Source organism: Hippocampus zosterae, chromosome 4 (genome assembly GCF_025434085.1).
Source record: "Hippocampus zosterae strain Florida chromosome 4, ASM2543408v3, whole genome shotgun sequence".
NCBI lineage: Eukaryota > Metazoa > Chordata > Actinopteri > Syngnathiformes > Syngnathidae > Hippocampus > Hippocampus zosterae.
The window spans coordinates 15,254,286-15,274,442 of NC_067454.1; the positions used below are offsets into that span (position 1 = coordinate 15,254,286).

General features: G+C 39.7%; 2 protein-coding genes across 4 annotated transcripts in view; one reads left to right on the forward strand and one right to left on the reverse strand.

Moving 5' to 3' along the window:
• The window catches only part of myo1ea (myosin IEa), a 48,028-nt gene extending 46,827 nt beyond the window's left edge, over positions 1 to 1,201 (reverse strand). For both annotated transcript variants that reach the window (XM_052063764.1, XM_052063763.1), the window contains exon 1: positions 941 to 1,201. In XM_052063764.1, the coding sequence (XP_051919724.1) occupies positions 941 to 943 (3 nt within the window). In that variant the 5' untranslated portion in view covers positions 944 to 1,201. The remainder of the gene's footprint in view (positions 1 to 940) is intronic.
• Positions 1,202 to 5,944: 4,743 nt separating this feature from the next.
• On the forward strand, positions 5,945 to 19,160 carry mtmr10 (myotubularin related protein 10). Of its 2 annotated transcripts, XM_052063776.1 has the most exons (17): positions 5,945 to 6,084; positions 6,400 to 6,515; positions 8,198 to 8,258; positions 9,954 to 10,090; positions 10,412 to 10,484; positions 10,889 to 11,031; positions 12,118 to 12,211; positions 12,309 to 12,456; positions 12,869 to 12,956; positions 13,067 to 13,155; positions 14,075 to 14,205; positions 14,306 to 14,375; positions 14,620 to 14,690; positions 14,943 to 15,115; positions 15,227 to 15,397; positions 15,552 to 15,734; positions 16,848 to 19,160. In XM_052063776.1, the coding sequence occupies exons 2-17, from the start codon at positions 6,459 to 6,461 to the stop codon at positions 17,454 to 17,456; spliced, it is 2,298 nt and encodes a 765-aa protein (XP_051919736.1). In that variant the 5' UTR covers positions 5,945 to 6,084; positions 6,400 to 6,458; the 3' UTR covers positions 17,457 to 19,160. The 2 variants fall into 2 exon arrangements, with proteins under 2 accessions (XP_051919736.1, XP_051919735.1); XM_052063775.1 differs by having other exon boundaries at positions 5,948 to 6,515.
• Positions 19,161 to 20,157: the final 997 nt, after the last annotated feature.

Here is a 20,157-nt window from a genome sequence, read left to right on the forward strand (position 1 = left end):
CAGCTTTAGTCTTTCTTTGAGCACATTAAGATTGAAATAGTACATAAAACATAATGTGGAATGCTAATGAGAGAAAAAAAGTCCCATCTTCTTCCTGGATGGATCATGTAAATTCTCTTTGCAGAGGAGGCATGTTGTTCACCTTTATTGAAGGAGATCTAACAAAAGCAAAGAAAAAAGTTGTTTGTTTCCTAGTGAACATCAGACCACCACATCTTGCCACTCACCCTCCACCATATCTTGCCACTCACCCTAACAGCTGGCGGGGCTATTGCCAAAACAATGCTGAGTGAGGCCACATAACCTCTAGGTGTGTCTGTTACAGGGATGCCATTTAGTAACCAGGAAAAACCTGTCTCCATGCAATGAACAGCCTTACACACACACACGCACACACACGCACACATAGCCTGACACACGCTACCTGATTCCTGGTGCATGAATAACCGGTTTGTGACAAGGACGTGTCCTTCATGTGTTAAACTACATTACTGTCAACCCATAGGCCACAAGAATCGATGCGCTTGTTGAATAAAGTTCTGGATTTTATACACAATTTTTAAATACAACAATATGTTTAGCACTGCTATGGAACAGCAATGCATCCTGAGAGGTGTTTTTAATACTTTATACAGTATTACCATATTTGAACGACATCAATGGATAAACAAGTTGTGGCAAAAACACGTCCGCAAATTGAGAAAACAGAGCATTATCTCCACAACATAATGTAGCTGTACCTAATGAAGTGTCCGATGAGTGTATGTGACTAGGGACCAATATTCCGCGCAAACGTTTCGACACCACTTCCAGAAATTTTAAGTAAATGTCCCATGAATAGGAAAAGTAAATAACGTTGGCTCTGTGTTGGATATTTGGAAATGACAGCTTTTTCAAGCAGTCATGTTCTGTTAAAAACAAGCCGTTAAACATCACTCACCATCTTCAAAGGAACAGTAGTCTCCTTCCCAGGCGGTCCAATACGTTATACGTTAAAAAAAGAGACAACTTTGAAGCTGCTAAGCCAAAATCCAGAGCAGACGGGAGATATTTCCGACAGTGTCCGACACGCGTGGATGCTGCCACTTCAGCGGTGTCCTCCGTCCATTGTGAGCAATGACGTCGTCTGAGCCCAGTGACAGCAGCAGGCGGACAAGTTCAAGCTCTGATCCGCGAGTGTCCTCAAAAGTGGGGCTCTGAAACAAAAACACAGGAAACACAGTCACAACGGACCAATCAAAGGGTGCCGAGTTGGGATGTCATTAAATATTCATGAAGTGACAACGCGCATGTGTAAATCCGAGCAAAGTCGAACGTGCAAGGTAGAATTAAAAGGACTGATCTTTATACTGCCATGTGCATAAATCTAATTAAAGTAGAGTGGGTTCATGTTTTTATTGAGAAGATATGGAAATTAATATGAATGCTTTGATATCGCAAGTACCGGATTGTTTTGTTTTGTACTTCTGAGCTACCATAGTCTCGACTGGCCAAATTGGAACGAATTAAATTCAAATTGTGCAACATTTGCATTCTCAATGGCACAATTGTATCCACTTAGGACCAAGTCATTCATTTTTATGGTCTGCTTTGGCCAAACAAATGGGATTGAATTTCTCACCGATTCACACTCTTTACTTTGCCAGCTTTCAAATGAGACTCATTTTGAAAATTGGATTGGCACAATTTTTAATAAATTAAACTCAAATTATGCAACATTTGTATTATCGATCCCAAGATTGCAACCACTTTGGATCATGTGAGCGATTTTGGTGGCCTCCCATTGCCACTTTGCCAGCTTTCAAATAAGACCCATTTGGCAACATTTGATTTGTAAAAATTGGAATAAATTAAGCTTCAAATACTGTATTCCACATTTCGGTGACACAGTGTTTACCAGTTAGCACGTCCGCCTCCTGGTGCAGAGGTCGTGCGATTGAATCCAGCCCTGGTCTTCCAATGTGGAGTTTCCATGTTCTCACCGTGCCGGCGTAGGTTTTCTCCAGGTACTCTGGTTTCCTCTCAAATTCCAAAAACATGCACGGCAGGTTAATGCAACAATCTAAATTGTCACTAGGTGTGACTGAGTGTGAATGGTTGTATGTCTATGTGTGCCCTGCAATTTTCTGCACCCAGTTCAGGGTGTACCCTGCCTACTGCCCGAAGACAGCTGGGATAGGCTTCGACATGCCTGCGACCCTTGTGAAAATACGTGGATTAGAACATCAATGGATGGATAATTTAAGGAAAATGTCAAACAGTGTCTCAGTACCAAAGGGGATGCAGTTTCGCTTGCTTTATTTGATCTCCCCACCACCACCCCAGGTTGGGGAAACCTGAAAATAAATTATCTGCTGATTTTATTATTATTATTTCTTTTACTTATTATCATGAACCAAAGGCCACAATCTTTTGCAGTATTCATCTTTTAAATTTAAGAATTACATGGAAGTGATGTTTTGCAATAAGCCTTAACAAGATATAACAAGAATTTTGCAGAAAATATATGAACATAAATATTTTTTCACATAACACATTGTCTCGCAAAAACGAAATAAAACGAAACACATTCCAAACATAATCTTGACAGAAAATATTAACAATTCACCATGAAATGCTGTGAGTAAATACTAATCTTTTACTGTAATAGATTGTATTCGCATAACTTTCTAAAGCACCCACAGTAATTTTGCTGATTTGGGGGCCAGTGGGAGCGTTGTGGCTAATATGTCAGAGGGGTCCCGACCCCCACTTTGGGCACCACTGCGGCTTAGAACACCCATAAGGAGCAGTGGGTGATCACAGTGCAGTGGACTCTGCATGATGAAAAATACTCGTGTTATCCTGTACAGTATGGATATGCAAGAATTTGTTCCACTCAGAACTATTTGTTACACTCATAACAAAAAGATAAAAGTATGGTTAAACATGTTCAACGATAAAACAATAAACCTCGTAAATACTGTACAAGTATCCAAGATGATGGCCAATCCAAACAGACCATCCTGGACCTGTTATTGTGCACCAAATATTTTCATCCTCTCCGGTATGCAGACCTGAATATATGGTGTGCTTGGCCTTTCACTTGTCATTTGACAGATAGGATCCAGGTGCTTTAACGCAAACACATATTCAATGTCCAATATGGCTCTCTGCTCTTGTTAAGACTGACTTCAGCAAATCATTGAAGACATCTTGAACTATGTCCATGCCTATGTAAAAGTGTGTAATACTGTGTGGAGTTCACATAATGTCTTTTTTTTCAACTTATGTCCACTTGTGTAGTGATTGTGACACTGGTATGATAGAGATTATTGAAATTCCAAAACATACAGAATATACAGAATTCATAATCATAAACTTGATATACAATTTATCCAGCAACAGCTATGCGAGTCGAACTGATTCATCCATTTATCTTGATGTGTATTAAATGTCGAAGTGGTAAGGCACGTGTGTGAGACATAAATAAATGTGCCAACATAAATGTGGCTTCATATTAATCCCCTCAGGATTGCAGAATCAGAATTTAAAGACCTCCGTGGATATCAACACAGTCCGTGGAAATTAGGGTGAGGTCTACAATATTACATTTTACTGTATATTTGGGTTTGCATGCCAGCAGCTAGTCACATAGGCTACTTTCACACTTTAGGACATAATTCGGATGTTCTCGTTACAAAAACAAATAAACTGACGTGCCATGCCGTGACACATATGCACACAAAACTCAATGTGACACAGCAGTAGTTACCCTAGGAAAATTTGGCCCAGCGTAAAGAGGCTCATCTTTTTTAAATCTTAGATTGACAGAAGAGCGACCTACAATATCTAGATCAAGTGGATAGTTTACACGTTTATATCGTTGCTTTTATTCCTTGTTCTGCCTAAAACCCATACGTAGGTGAAATGCACTTTGATAAGTAATGCAAATGAAATGTATTATTTGTCACGTGGAGAGGGGAATTTGGATACAGAAGCAGATATGACACGGAAGTTGAAAAGTAAAAGTATTTATTTACAAAAGTACAAAGTAACTCCAGAGAGCGGGGCTGGAGTCAGAGGACACATAAGACAGCTGACACTCTCTGACTGGGAGGAAGTGTGATATACTGACATGTCACAGAGTAACTCCTTCCTATATCCTAACCCTATATGACATAATATAGGTGACAATAAAAGGACTACCGCAACTGCATAGCAACAGATACATCAAGGAACAACATTATAATTATAATTATTATAATACCAGGTCAGGGTGTGCCCCACCTACTTCTTAAAGACAGTGAGGATAGTCGGCACTCTTGAGCATGCCCGCGACCCTCCAGAGGATAAGTGGCTTATGGATGGATGGATTAATCTGGTTGGAGTGGGACCAAGACAACAGTGATGTTCATTATTTTATAAACACAATGTTTCACAGTGTTTTGGTTTTGCAAATAATTTTCCAAAGGAACTCTTCATTAATTATTACATGAATTTGCTTTCTTCATCATCCTTTTAAGTCATTTTTTAATGTCCACTTAAAATCACCTTTCAAGCAGTGGAACCAAGATGTGCTCCCTGCAGAATCAGGATCATTCTCGGTGGAATCAACACTTGCTTTGCAGATCCCTGAGGGCACTGTCAAATGAGACTACAGTATTCCTTCTCAAATAGAGAAGGATGCCTTAATTCACCTGCAGAGTAGGCTCATCCTTCAGATGTGTACTGATAAAGAGCATTGATTAAGACCTGGACATGTCTGCAGTCGCCTACTACACTTGCAAGTAGTGATGGTGAGATGAAGCTCCTTGAGGTATTGAAGCTTTCCATGCCATTGGTTTGACTCGTGCGTGCCGAGGCTTCAAATGTGGTTAAATCCCCTCTGGCACCACCAAGTGGACATCACGGCATCTAAGAAAGAGTATTGTATTTCATATTATATAGTACCTTTGGTATTGTGCCTTATAAACATACACACAAACGATGTAATTGCTGATTGGATTAGTATCAACGTTTGCTGCGAACTATTACTTCCATGTATTTAACTGATGTCTTGATTTTCGTAAAGGGTTGACCAAAAAAAAACATTCTGTCTTTCGGTTTTTTTGCCATTCATTGTACTTGTTTGCTTGCCTTTTGTTTACGATCATTTTTCTTCTGTGTGTGGTTTTTGTTTGCGATTTATTTTTCTTGTTTGCCAGATTTTTTTTGTTTGGATACCTTTTTCCTATTTGCTTGTTTTTTTGTTTGCAATTCCCTTTTCTTGGGTGTGTGTTTTATGTTTGCAATTCCTTTTTATTTTTTATTTTTGTTCTTTTATTCGTGATTCATTTTTCTTGTCTGCTTTTGATGTTTGTGATTCTATTGTGTTTTTGTTTATAGTTCCTCTTTCTTGTTTGTTTTTGCTTGCGATTCATTTTTCTTGTTTCCTTGATTTTTATTGTTTGTGAATGCTTTTTCTTTTCAGTTTTTTCTCATTTCTTTTTCTTGTGTGCTTTCTTGTGTGTGTGTTTTTTTTTTTTTGCACTCTGGGGCCAATAATATTAGAGATCATGTTTTTCTACTCTTACTGCTGTAATAATTTTCGTTCATCTTTTCTTTTTGGTCTATGGGAAATAGGTATATTTAACAGTGCGTCGGGTGAGTGTAGATTTTAAGGCGTAAATCAACAGAGACGGGCATTTGCCAGCTACTGTACTAAAAAGAAAATACAATTTCCGTACCAAATTTTATACTTTCAATAAAGCTATTAAAAAAAACCTGGCGAAACATTCATGGGATTTGTAGTCCATAAAATATGGACGTTTCGATTGTTTGTGGCTTCTAGTGGCGAGAAACGAGTCGAATGTATACGCGTCACAGCAAAAAGTCGTAGATAACTGTTCAGTTAATGTGATTATTATAAGAACATCTATTTTAACTTTTTTAATGCGTAGGAGCCTCGGATAACACTCGTGCTTGAAGTCCGGAAGTAGGGCGGGACGTCGCCGCTTATTTTCCAAACATGGCCGTTAAGCCTTTGACTGCATTTGCTCCTGCGTTCGGTTGAATTAGTCACACTTTGAGGAAGTCACTGGCAGCTCTGGACTTCGGTAACAGGTGGTTACGAAAATGTAGACGCCCGTTGGAGGTCTCTCTATTTTCCTAGCGAGCTAAACTTGTGCGAATTTAGCATTTCCAAACTTTTTATTCCGTACTTTATGCTAACGAGCGCCGTGAGCTAACGCGGATGTCCCAACATTAACTTGGGTCAACTTTTTTCCCATCCAAAGTGGCTAGCTCGAAATGGAGGAGTACCATCGCCCAACTACCACGTCCGTGTGAATATTTTTGTTTCCTAAGGACGTCTGGGGCTCAACCTTCTGACGGGCTTTGACTCAAAGGCTCCGTTTGATTTGTTTTTTTCCCCCACAGTGGAAGCTAGCTGTTCAAAACGCCCATTAATATCAACTTCAACAGGGCGGACATAAACAATGTTTTCTGTCAAACCAATGAAACCAACCTTCAAGTGTTACCTTCCTCCTGTACAGGTACATGGACACAACAAAAATGTGCATGCTATGGTTTTATGAGTTGTATGCAGACTATGCCTTTTAACCTAGGGTGGCAAAAGTCCACGCCCGGTGCACTGTTAAATGGTAAATGTACTGTAGTAGTACTGTATTTCAACTCCTGTACTTAAGAAACATTGCAGACAGTGAACTATACTTTAAAAGCAAACACTGCCCCCCTCTTTCACCCAGGTTTTGCAACCTACAAGGGAAAAAACTGCAGGCGAAATAAGTTTGCACAATTTTAACCTAACATGATAGAATCACCTTTGCAACAGAAATGTATAAGGCCATTGTTTGGGAATATCTTGCTTCTCCCAATCCCTTGCTGCTTAGTTAAGTGTCCATAATTAGCCTTTCAACTTGTTGCAGCTGGCCTGCTTTTCCCTCATTAATACCCCAAGATTGCATTTGAATCTTTCTATAAAACTCTTTGTATTTTTTTCACTTTGTGTCATAATCTGTAGAGGTTGAACAAATTAAGAAGCCTCTCTTGATAAGGCAACAATTAGAACATATGTTTGCAAATGTAGGAAGTAAAAGTAGTGTAAAAGATACCTAAAAAATCTACTTCATTACAGTAGAGCATACTTTGCAACTTCGTTCCCAGCACTGCTTTTAATATATTTACTTTCAAAAATAAATAGCAAGATGTAAGAGCCCAACCAATTCTGATTTTTTTTGGTTAAAATTCCAGTCACTGATTAATAGACTGATTAATTAAAAATGTGTTCCTTCATGATTGCATAAATATATGAATTACAGGTAGAATATTTCATGTTATTTTGAATTCTTTGTCCTTTCTTGTCCTTTTTAACTTTCCAACCAAGAGAAAAATCAACAAATTTTGTTGCTGATTTTTTTGTTTTTTGTTTGGGGGGGTGTTTGAACCTCATAATTTCTGGTATACAGTATCTTATGTTTTAGTGTGTTACTGTGTTAAAAAATGGCAGACTTGAATTATATGATGTTAGATAATTAGACTGTGGAGAGAGGGGCTTAATACATATGCACAGGCCTGATAGTGGAAGGTGGATATTAAATGCCTTCAATTTTATGTCCATTGTATTAAGTTATTGTCAAGCAAAAATGTTGGTCAATTGTTAAAAGGGGTATACGAGTGCATCACAATTCATTACAATATCATAGAAAAGTTCATTTATTTCAGTAATTCTATGAAAAAATTACATGGATAGAAAATCACATTTTTCAGATTTCTTTTTTTTAAATTTGGGAAAGTGCTTTCAGTATTTAATAAGGCTTGCAAAACTGACAATGTTGTCTGGGTGGAGGTTGATTGCGGCCATTGACAACAGATTTTTGTTTAGAGGAAATTGAATGGTGCATGAAACTCGTACAAACAAGTGACATGTGGTTGACATGGTTAGTTTAAATGATAGTCGTATCCGTTTTCGAACCATTTGGAGATTTGGCCCATATAAGACTATTTGGACAAGCCGAAAGGAGGAGAAGAAGATGAAGACTATTTGGTAAAACAAAGAGGTGTTGTACAAAGCGTTCGAGGAATCTTGGTCTCAATGGCTGCTCTTTCTATGGGAAAATATGAACAAAGTGATTATTCTCATGAACTACTTTGTAATGTCACATTATTGCCATCATTCATTAACCGCTGACTGCTGGTTACTGTGTTTCCTGTATAGAGTGATGTAAAGAAGACCATTGACCCCCCTATTAAAAAGTTGGAACCCAAGTTACTCCCAGGTAAGCTTGCAAAGCTGGCAGACATTCTCTCAAGGTCCCTGAGTGGACAACAATAACTGCCCCTCACATGCTCATTTTGTTGTTAAATAATACACAGCATTTTAAAAAATCAATTAGTCGATGGGCTACAATACAATTCAATATGTCTTTATTTATATAAAGGTACTTGGTGGAGCAATTGATTTAAAAATATATGAGAGCTGCAGCCTCCGTGCGCCGTCTCGTAATCTGATAATTAGAAGTGGTCTTCTGACTTTCGGTACAACAGGGCAGGACAAGTGAATTTCAGGTGTCAAGTTTCACACTCACTCTCCCACCTTTCCAAGACTTCCTTTACGTACAGGTGTCATACCATCTGGTACAGCTGTGATACTACCTTTGAAGGCTGAAAATGGTATCGCTGCCATTTATACAAAACGGCAGCATGGGGAAACAAGAGACAGAACGGCAGACCTCACAACCCGTGTGAAATCAGACTTTCTGTGAAGCAAATGCCATCGCTACCAAAGTTTAACAGTGTCATACAATAAATGACAAGTGGCTTTTGTCAGACATTGAATTTTTGTAGTCAAGGGTAGTTGGAGGTCAGTACCACCCCGTTATTTATCTTTGCATCTTGCCCATTGTGTTGTTTAGGTTTTTTTCTCCTTGACTGTGCCTTTTCTGCACGGAATAACCACTGCAAAGCTCCACCATGAGCGTTAGTTTCAAGTGTCCTGCCAACTAATTACAAAAAAATCTGTCTCACGTGCTACTCATTTATGAACTGGAGAAACAGAGTTTTCAATTCTAAATATAATTCTAGTTTTTGGCTGACCAGATGAAAAGGCATCCTCCAGGGAGTGGCTCTGTGCAGCCTTTGAAATAAACTTTGTGGTGTGCTATTTAGAGTAATTATTCATAGGCGAAATACCATGTAGAGGAATAGATTAATTATAGCCTTGAATTTAAAAAACGATATATTTGAGCATATTGCTTAGACAGGATCAAAGTGAAAGTTACGGAATTTACCGCAGCTTCCTGTTCATGATCCACTTCACAATGAAAACTTCCGCTTTTGAACGTCCTGGGAAATTTCAAGTGGCAGTCATTGTAATGTGATGGCTACGGACCCGTTGGCCACGACTGACCAGCTTGTCTGAAACACTTTACTCCTTATTCACATCTTGCAACGTTTTCTCATGGTCTACCACGGTAATGGTGATGGATCAAGGGAGGATGGGGCTGCGGAGTCCCGGAGGTTCAAAGGTGCACTGTGGTTCAGCCCGTGGTCCACCACGGATGCCAGTGTGTTCTCTTCCGTCCCGTCACATTCAGATGGGATCCATCACGTGTCTCACTTTCTGTCAAGGCCTTCCTCTGGTAAAACTTAAACGCCAGGTAGCTTTGGAGCTCATTTGTCAACAGGTACAGTAGTTCAATATTCGATCTCTTGTATCCACCTCAGGCAACAGGCATTGTCTCACAAGCACCCTGTTCTGTACACGATGGTTTTAAACGGCACCGCCATGGCCAGCGGAACCATATTGTAAATGTAGAGCCTTACTTATGCAGAAACTTAAATGTTTGGCAGTGAGAGATGACCACGTCAAAACTTGGTGCACCCGAAGGTCCTTTGTTGAAATGAGTTTAACCTCCTTTTCAAATGACATTTTATTTGTGTACTCTAAATTTTAAACCCGTTTCTATTTCCAGGGGAGATAGTAGTTAACGAGGTGAACTTTGTGAGGAAATGCATCAGTGTTGAAAGCAGCCAAGATGACCTCTGGGGGAAGTTGATTTGTACTAACTTTAAGGTCTCCTTCATCCCTCAAGATGCTTCAACTAAACCGGTAAGAATAAGGTCGTGTGGTGGTCATGTACTGCAATGAATGCACCAGCTGTAAACAGAAAAAGCACTACCTGGCGTGTGAACAAAATAGCGAAGGATGAATGAATGACTCAAAGTGGTGTACTGTATGTATTCCCACTTCCATGTCTGTTGTGTGTATGAAGTGGGAAAGAGGAAGTAAACTTTCCTGTTCTTCATTGTGAAGTAAGAACATGCGTCATTTCCACTTATGCTTCAGACTGCTGCAGAGATAATAAAGTGCAAACTGCTGAACCAGATTTTAATGGGTCGAGTCACATTCTGCTTTTGTTTTGCCGCTCAGAAGTTTCAGCTGTCCCACTTGCTGCTCGGAGAGCATGACATCCCACTCACATGTTTAGAGCACGTAGTAACAGGTAGGATTGGTCCTGACATTGGCCAGAACAAATTCTTCCTCTTTTGTTTCAGCTGGCTGTTTGTATAATGACTGACTGCTCTTTAGCAGTTATCTGATGTACCCTCTGATAATAAGCGAGTGCCAGCAGTGTTTTGCATCTGAATGTGGATTTGTTTTCACATCTCACGAATGGCTTACAGTGCAGATTTAAGCTGAGCACAAAAGGAAGCGCAGTGTAGTGATGAGGGGGGGGGGCTTGTTTCATGCTAACACACCGGGCTTTGAATCGAAAGAATGATATCAAGCCTCATTTTGGCTAACACCAGATTGTGTTTTCCAGTTGTATTCACTTTTGCCTTTTAAGAATCTTTTATTTTTTGCACGTTTAATAATATATTCATCTTATATTTTTACTCATTTCAGTGAACGATACAAAGGGGAAGAAAAAAGTTTTGGGCTCAAACCAAAAGCTGAAGTTCAACCCCACCGAGCTCATCCTTTACTGTAAAGACTTGCGAATCATAAGGTTCTGCTTTGATGAGGCCGGGCCTGAGAGTGCTAAAAAGGTGAATGATTGCTTCTTCTTGGTTGCCTTTCATGTGATCTGAAATCAATTTAAAGATGTGTACATTAGTATTAAAAGAGTAACTCCCAGCCACAGATCATATTTTTGCTACCAGGATTTTGTCATCACTGTTGTCTCTGCCACCGTCTCGTAGTGCTTGTAGATGATATTTTTTCCTGGTAAAGTCAAAGCAGAAAAAACATGTCCATTTTTAGTTGAGGCACCAGTGTACTATTTGATTATCTTATCGTAGAATTTAAAAAAATTTTTTTTTTTTGCTTTGGAAAACACCAAAGATTAAATCCAAATACTCCGGGGTCAGAGAAACACCTTTCGTAAAATTAATTATTGGAATTAGATTGCCCTGAACTACATTTATAATTACAAAGTTGTCACCCAATTTTTTTTTTTTGAGTTATCTACATTTTGACTATGGAGTTCATTTTGAGACTTACAATTGTAAATCTGGAAGGATTGGGTGATTTTACAACCAGCATGAGTGTGATGAGAGGAGACTCTCCACTGAATTGTCTCAATAAGCAACTATCGGTACCTTAGTCATGATGTCATGATACTGTATTTAGCCTCTGGGAACTTTTGCAATGTTGAATTCTGTTCAGGCAGAGTATGTTCTTTACATGGAAGTTCTGGAATAGAAATGTATTAGCCACTCCTCGCTGCTGTGGATATTTAGGGACACAATGTTAGTAATTAAAGTGTGAAGGTAAAAAAAATAGTCTGGCTCTTTTCCTCTTTACGACATATGGAATTCAGCCAACCTATAATAACTTATTTTGCTGATGTAAATTACAGAGTCGAGTACTCCCTCACGCACAGACACGCGCAGTGTTTTCTTTGGTGTCCTCATGCTTTTCACAGCTTCTCTACTGAATGGCCGGCTTTGTGGGACTCCTGTGCAATCCAGCGCAAAATGCTTGGTTCCCAGGTCACACTTGTTCATGTGTTGGAAGCATTTAAAATGCCTTCAGATGTTTTTTTGTACTCGAAGTGAAATGGTCATTAAAATTTTTTTCTCAGTTTGATTCAATCATTCATGAGTAGTTCTGTTGTGCTTCTCTTACTGTAGGTTTGTCTCGCTATTGCTCACTACTCCCATCCAGCTGATCTGCATCTGCTCTTTGGTTTTGAGTATCAGGGGAGGCGGTACCATGAATCCAAAGGTTCCAAAAACACTTTTTCTGGTCATAATGAAATATTACAAATGTGTCTTCCTTATACATACAAGTGAGATTGAATTCCTGCGTCTTTACTTTCTAGATGAGAGACTCAATGGGTCTGTCCGACGAGGAGGATTACAGACGCCCATTTTTGATCGCCGGTCTGAGTGGGATAGAGAGATCAAGAGGACGGGCGCCTCGGAGTGGAGAGTGTGTTCCATAAACGAGTTTTACAACATCTCCTCAAGGTTTGGGCTGCTGTTATTTTGCAAGTGCAAGGAGCGTGAAGAAAAAGTAGGCCGGCAACTCCTAGAATATTAACTGTCTAAAATTCTCCCTGGTATGTTTTGCCAAGACGGTGAGTTTACACAGTCAACCCATGCTGCTCATTTCATAAAATTTTCACTGTAATGCACGTCTCCATTTGACAGGAGGTGCCAGTAAGTCCAGCGGTGACCTCATAGAGCTTGCATTGTCGTCTTTGTCCAGTTTTATGAGTGGATGTATTGTTTATTTCTTATTATTAGTAACTTGACACATTAAATGACTATGAACAATGTTACTTGATTGAGGTAACAGATACTTGCATGAACAACAAGCGCCTTTTGAAAGCATACATTTTGTGATTCATTGTCCTTTTTTTTTTCTCCTGCTTCCCAGTCTTCCGGAGTACATTGTCGTTCCAGTTTCTCTAGCAGACCAGGATCTCAAGCAGTACTCTATATTTTTAACTGGCAACCGCCTCCCAGTGAGTGTCATTTATATCCAACGAACCGTTTGTCAAAAGATGAACAGGAATGTTTTCCAATTTATTTCCTATCACTCCACCAAGTTGATCCTTTGCGTCCTTTGTTGTAGCTTTGGTGCTGGAATCACCGGAATGGAAGTGCTCTTGTGCGCATGGCCAGTGTGTGTGACCCGGTCCAGCAGAGGAAGATTGAGCAGAGGTAGCGCAAGGCCTAAGAATGCATAGCTAAGTGAACTTCACCCAATTCACTTTGCAACAAGCAACAGTTTGGCAGATAGTGAACAATTCTAATCTATAGGGGTAGGGAGAGTTTTCACTGCTACCTGTTTTTTCCATTTATTTTTGTGGGTCCAATTTTGTAAAAACAACTTAACTCATACACTACCAGCCATTTTCAGACCCATATAAAAAAAACTTTCAGTCTTGGAAAAAAAAGTTAGGAAAAAAGAAAACCTAAGTATATGGGATTGAACCTGTGAAGTCTGAAAAGACATAACTATGTCTTTGGGAGTGAATGAGTTAAAAAAGACTTTAACCTCTTGGAAGTTTGCAGTTAAACTAAGCATAAAATACAGAGAAGTCTCAAACTAATTTTTGTTATGGGCCAATTTGGAGTTACGTCTTCCCTCGTAGGATCGTTATGACTGTGAAACCAAATGTTTTGTCGTCTCATTATATTGTTACTACCTGCAACTTGTTGCAGGTCAACTATACAAATAATAGTTTGTTCAATTATTGTTCAAGTGAGTGTAAACAGGATAATACAATTATAGCAAAATCTCAACGTTATTTATTACACACTGACAATTTGACATTTCGGTACAGATTTTAGCAAGGATCATGGAAGTTGACACACATGATTTGCTTTCGCAGGCCGCATAAAATGATGAAGCGAGCCGGATTGGGCCCCCGGGCCTTGAGTTTGACACCTGCGATGTATACCAGTAGTCCACGATATATATATATATATCTATATCACTATATAGTGCGTAGGGAATGAGTAAATTATTTCAAATACAGCCCAGGTAATTCAGCAGTACAACTTCTGTGCAAGACTGTTACATTATACTCTGAAAGTGTTCCGTAATCCACAGTGTGTGTGTTGTTCATTGTGCTAGGATCATCACTGCCATCACAAAGAGCCACCCACAGTGCAGTGAAGTCTTCACTTCAGACCTGGACAAGTGTCTGCCCAACATCCAGGATATCCAGAGTTCTTTCGTCAAAATCCGACAGATCTGCGTCATAGGCGAGCCTTGTTACTTGTTCCTATCTGAACACCAGAAGGAATTCCTCAACATTCTTGGAGTCAGTTTAGATTTCAGGGGTTCTGTTTTGATTGTGCGCAGATCCTTTTGAGGAGTCTGAGGAAAGGTGGCTTTCATCCATTGAAAACTCACGATGGCTCGAGTATGTCAGGTGCGGAAACAAACTGCCAGGGTGTAGGATAGCACCTCATGTACACTGTATAGAAACCATAACGCACTTTGTCAAAAATATTGTATTTTTAAGAATCACAAATGTTGGACCGTTTGTTGATTAAATTACAGTTGCGCCAATTAACCTGCACAATGTGATGGGCTGTTTTAATGACTGGTGTGAATGTTGGAACAAGATGTAAATACACAAATGCATTTTTAAAAGATCTAATCTGTGCTTGCAGAGCTTTCCTGAAGCAGGCATCTGAGATAGTGTACCATTTGGATGGGAGGAATGTTTCAGTCATTCTCCAAGGTAAACTCTTCTAACTCAAAAACAACACAAGGTGCCTTTGAAATTTCCCCATTAACTCAGATTCTTTGCTAGCCCATCGTAAAACAAGAGACTTTTTGACTTTTTTTGGCTGTCAATGGCAGTGAATTAAAAAAAAAAACGATGTCATCTTGTTGGAAAAGTTGTTCAAAGATATTGCGCACATCATTGAACTGACTCAATAGAAAAGTGTTCCTGCAAACAATTTGATGTTGTTCCGTCTGATCTTGGCAGAGGAAGAGGACCGTGACCTGAACTGTGTGGTGTCCTCCATGGTGCAGCTCATGGTTGACCCTCATTATCGGAGCCTTGTTGGATTTCAGGGTTTGGTGCAGAAGGAGTGGGTGATGGCAGGCCATCGCTTCTTGGACAGATGTAACCACTTAAAAAAGAATGACAGAGAGGAGGTATTTGCTTATTTTTACAAGGTAATGAATGTACTTTATCTTCTTTCAAGACATTAACACTGGTTGTGTGGTTGTGTGGTTGTGTGTGTGCGTTCGTGTGTGTTTTTAAAGTCCCCACTGTTCATTCTGTTTCTGGACTGTGTGTGGCAAATGATGAACCAGTATCCAGCTGCATTTGAGTTCACAGAAGCTTATCTGACAGTCTTAAGTGATAGCATGTGGATCCCACTCTTCAGCACTTTCCTCTTCAGTTCTCCGAAACAACGTGCCCAGTACTTGATGGTAAGGACAAATAAACAATTATTTTCATTGTAAATATCTTTCTGTGCAATTGGTCAGTGGTGTGTTCTTCGTTGTTATAAACTTGTTTGAACCGCTTCATGACTGATAAAATACTTGGGTCGTAGTCAGAAATTCAATAGTGTCTTTTCTGTAGGACTTTGCGAGGAATAAAGCCATCCCTCAAGGGGAGGACTCCATTGTGTACTTCCCTCCTGTGTGGGACTGGTCACAGCAATTCTCCACCAAAGACCAAACCCTTTTTAACAACCCCATGTACGTTGGCAAAGGAGCCGCATGTGTTCTCAATGGGGAAGTGAAAAGCTTTCGACGCACAAAGGTAACAAAGACTGCCTTTCTGTCTGCTGATTTTTCTTGTCTATCATACACTGATCAAAGGTTTGCACACAAATTCTGATTCAATAACATGCGTGTCCTCATGATTGACTGATTTACTGCACTACCAGTGTTTAAGTGCAGGGGGGGCACCACAACCAAGTTTGTGTATTTATCAATCAAAAAAAATATATATATTGCCTCATCATCAACTATACCTGTTCTTCTTAAGGATTCATATTAATTTAAAAGTACGGTATATATTTAATGCAGTGGTTTTAAACTTATCTACTTATCTCAAAAGCTTATTATACCCTGCTATGTTCTCGGCATGTCATCACTTTTAACATACACATCCAGTGTTATTGAGACAAATGACTACCAATCAAAACCACCAAGTTCAAGATTGCTGAACAGACAATCCCACTCGTCATTGCACATAGAGCCGTGTAAGTGAGTGTTTATACTTGAAATGTAGGTAACCCCACGATGCAGAGATTCCAAGTGATACGGTTTGCCGTATTTTGTTACCATATAATGTATTCCGCTGTTCCTGTGAGGTCAAAAATGTTTAGGAGATGAGACGTGCGATAGATGAACTGCCAGATTTCATTCTGAATTTTGAGATAACAAGAAATGTTTCATTTCTTAATTTACTATGAATTAAATAAATTCAGCTTTGCTAAGTGACCACTCTATCTATCTATCTATCTATCTATCTATCTATCTATCTATCTATCTATCTCTCTATCTCTCTATCTCTCTATCTCTCTATCTCTCTCTATCTCTCTATCTCTCTATCTCTCTATCTCTGTCATTCTTTAAATAAAATTGTCAAAACGTGATTGTATATTGAGCAATATTTCGCCAAAACATACTGAATGAAATAAAAGACAATTTAAATGTGAATATCTTGTGACTGCAAATTATTTAAAGAAAATATTGAAAAATATATGGTAAAAATATGAACGTTTTGATTCTTTCTGGTGGAGCATATTTGTTGGCTTTGCCAAGATGAAAATGCTTCCAGCCGAATAGCCAGAATGTTCCGGACATGAGATTACAGGCGTTGTCATCTTTGATTACATCTTCATGGATGTTTTTTACTCTCCTTCAGAAATACGGCTCCGTCTTCCGAGGAGCTTCTGCATCTCTGCGTCACGGCTTGAAAGGCGGAGAGGAGGCCCTCACTCGACGAGGCTCCCTGGGGGCCGAGCTGAAGACCGACTTCTCACCCATGAAATATGTGGTGGAGAGCCCGTCGGAGCGCTATTTCAGGGAGTGGTTCTCTCGGCCCGCTGACCAGCAGGGCCTGTTGCTCCCCCTGCTCACGCCCTCCCACGTGGCCCTCTGGAAGCTCTACTTCCTCCGCTGGGTGCCTGAAGCCTGCATTTCCAAGGGGGGTTTCATCACTGCCTACCACAAGCTCTCCCAACTAGTGGACGAAATCGAGATGCTACAGAACCACCTCAGGCAGTACAAGGCGCCCACCCCAAGCAACACGCCCCTCCCCAGCCCAAAAGGGACCACTGCTGACCAAAGGAGGATGTATTTTCAGGCCGCTTCCCCAAATGATTTGCCTCCAGAATTTCTTTCCTCCTCTTTTCCTTTCACCCCTGTAGGAAATTTGTGTCGCCGCAGTATTCACGGAACCCCCATCAGTAAATTTCTGAATGGGGCTAGGATCTGGCTCTCCACAGAGACGCTTGCGAACGACTCCCTCTGAGAATGGGCAAGATTTCGTTTCGATCGCTGTTACCACTCTTAATGATGTAGACAACTATCTAAAGAATAACTTCTTTTTTTTCAAAGTTCTTCATAAGCTAAAATCTACAACAATAATGCTGCTTCAACAACTGAAGCAACAACTGGAAGAGCATCAAACAAAAAATAGCTCCATCAATCATTCAAAAAATAAAGCGAGAATACAGAAGTACATCTTCCGAATTGGCCAGTGACGTGCTACTGTGATGTGCGCTCATACTGTGAAAGAAAGGTGCCCCACCCCCACCCCCCCCCCCCACTTAAATCACTCTTAAAATTTTCTGAGCCGAGCTTCCAGGAATCCACAGATCCTGTGCGGGATTGACCTGTGATGTCAGGCCGTGTGATTATCCTTCAGCAATCTCAGTCCAGATTTTATTGCAGCAACAATGATGCGTTTCACCGACACTGACTGATTCCAAATGTAATGTGCACCTTCCAGGAAATATGATGAGATTGCATCTAACTCTATTTGGGATTTTTTTAATGTTCTTAATCCAAAGCATCATACAATATAACACTACTAACTGCTATGCCAAGTGGTGCAAACAGAATGGGTCCATGGACGTGCGTGTTTGTCCTCCCACAAACTTAATGCTGTCTGCTTACAAATTCTATCACTTGTTTGGCATTTTGCTGAAACAAATAACTGTGGTGCTGATTTGAGATGACTTAAATCTGTGGTAAAATTATAGACTATTTTTCAGAGCAGTTTCATCAAGAACTAATTAGGTCTTCCTTTTCAAAAAAGGAAAGAGGACTCAGCAATTTTTAGTTTTCTTTACAAGGTTTCCCTCATGTTTTGTAACTGCTGAACCAAAGACTGGGAGGTAAAAACGAGTAAATGGTTCAGTTGTCTAAAAGTGGTGAGAAGCTTGGAGTGAGACTCTTAAGATCAGGGGTGTGGAACCTGCAGCTCAAGAGCCATCCAATTACAAAATAAAACCTCAATAAAGACATTAAAAACGCAAATGGTCATATGTGAGATAAGTGTATGATTGTTTATTTTTGCCCTGTTTCCCGTAGCCCTCTAAGGACTTAATTCAAACGTCGGTGGCCCCCAGATAAAGGGAAAAAGGTTCCCCACCCCTGATATTAGCGAGCAGAGTGACCCATTTTAACCTAAATGTAAGATTCCTTGGCAATAATTAAAATTGTCTTTCAAGTGGCGTGAGTGCTGCGTTTGCCCTACAAAAATGCTATTAATTGCACATTTCACCCAATTTATGGTTCTTAAGGAGGCTGAACAATAGATTTGGCAGTTTTTTAAAAGAATTTCTATGTGCTTGAAATATGATATTTTTAGAGATAATGGTACTACGTCTCATCTGAATTTTGACCATATATTTTATGGAGAGATATTTATATGATGCTATCGTCCTTTGCTGATTCTATGAAGACTGTGTTCACTGTGGCACAGTTGGATGTGCCAGCAGGTGTATTTATTCATATTATGCAAATGTTCTCTTCAGGGAGACGTAATGGCTACTCTTGTGCCTTTTGGGAAGATTTTGTAACAATGCTCTATATATCTGACCTGTCTACTTGTGTTCGTTTTAATGGCGTCTTAAACCTTTAACAGGTACTGCACTGAGAAGGAATTTCCTGGGAGAAAAGAGGGCTCAAACGTACCAGTAACCAATCAATACAGTTTATTTTCAACTGAGGTCTCCTGTCTTTTTTGTTTGTTTGTTTTTTTTAACTCAACTGTATAGAGCACTTTAAAACAACCATCGCTGTATACAAAGTGCTGAACATGGAGCAAATATATATACTGTACAACAACAACAAAAAATAATGACGACAGTACAAAGCACAAAACAGTAAAACTAAGATCAAGTCTGAGTCATGCCGTGTCAAATGCCAAAGAATAAAACTCATGAAGTTTAACGGAATAGGGTTTTATGGCTGACTTTATTCACATTGTATGCTACATGGGCATAGTACATTCTTTAGTCACCTTCCTATATTGGTTATTGGAAGTTTTACTCAAATAATCCAATAAAACTACATGCCATTGTTTTGTTTTGGCCAAAGTTGTCAAATGTACAGCCTTCAGACTAGATAAGTCAAGTCAAGTCAACAGTATTTATAGAGCACTTTCAAACAGCCATCGCTGCATACAAAGTGCTGTACATGGAGCGATTTAACATATACAATAAACAGTAAGACGAATCAGTAATAAGTAATAAGGCGGTAGAAAGCACCAAGCAGTAAAATCAAGAGCAAATCTAAGTCATGCTGAGTCAAACGCCAAAGAATACAAGTGAGTTTTGAGGAGGGCTTTAAAGATGGGCAGCGAGGAGGCTTGCCGAATGTTCAGTGGGAGGTCATTCCAGAGAGATGGACCAGCAACAGAAAAGGCTCGATCCCCTCTGAGCCTCAGTTTAGTTCTTGGTACGTCTAGCAAAGACTGGTCCACAGACCTGAGGCGCCGGGCAGGGGTGTAGGGGCGTATGAGCTCAGAGAGGTAAGGTGGCGCAAGATTATTCAGAGATTTGAAAACAAAGAGGAGGATCTTAAAAATAATTCTAAAATGAATAAGGTCTGAACAAGGACATGATTTGGTGACTAAATGTGAATTCAAATCTTTTGTCAAATTTTAAGCAAAGTTAAATAGGGATACAATGAGTAAAAAGGATTGACCACTAATTATTTGTGAG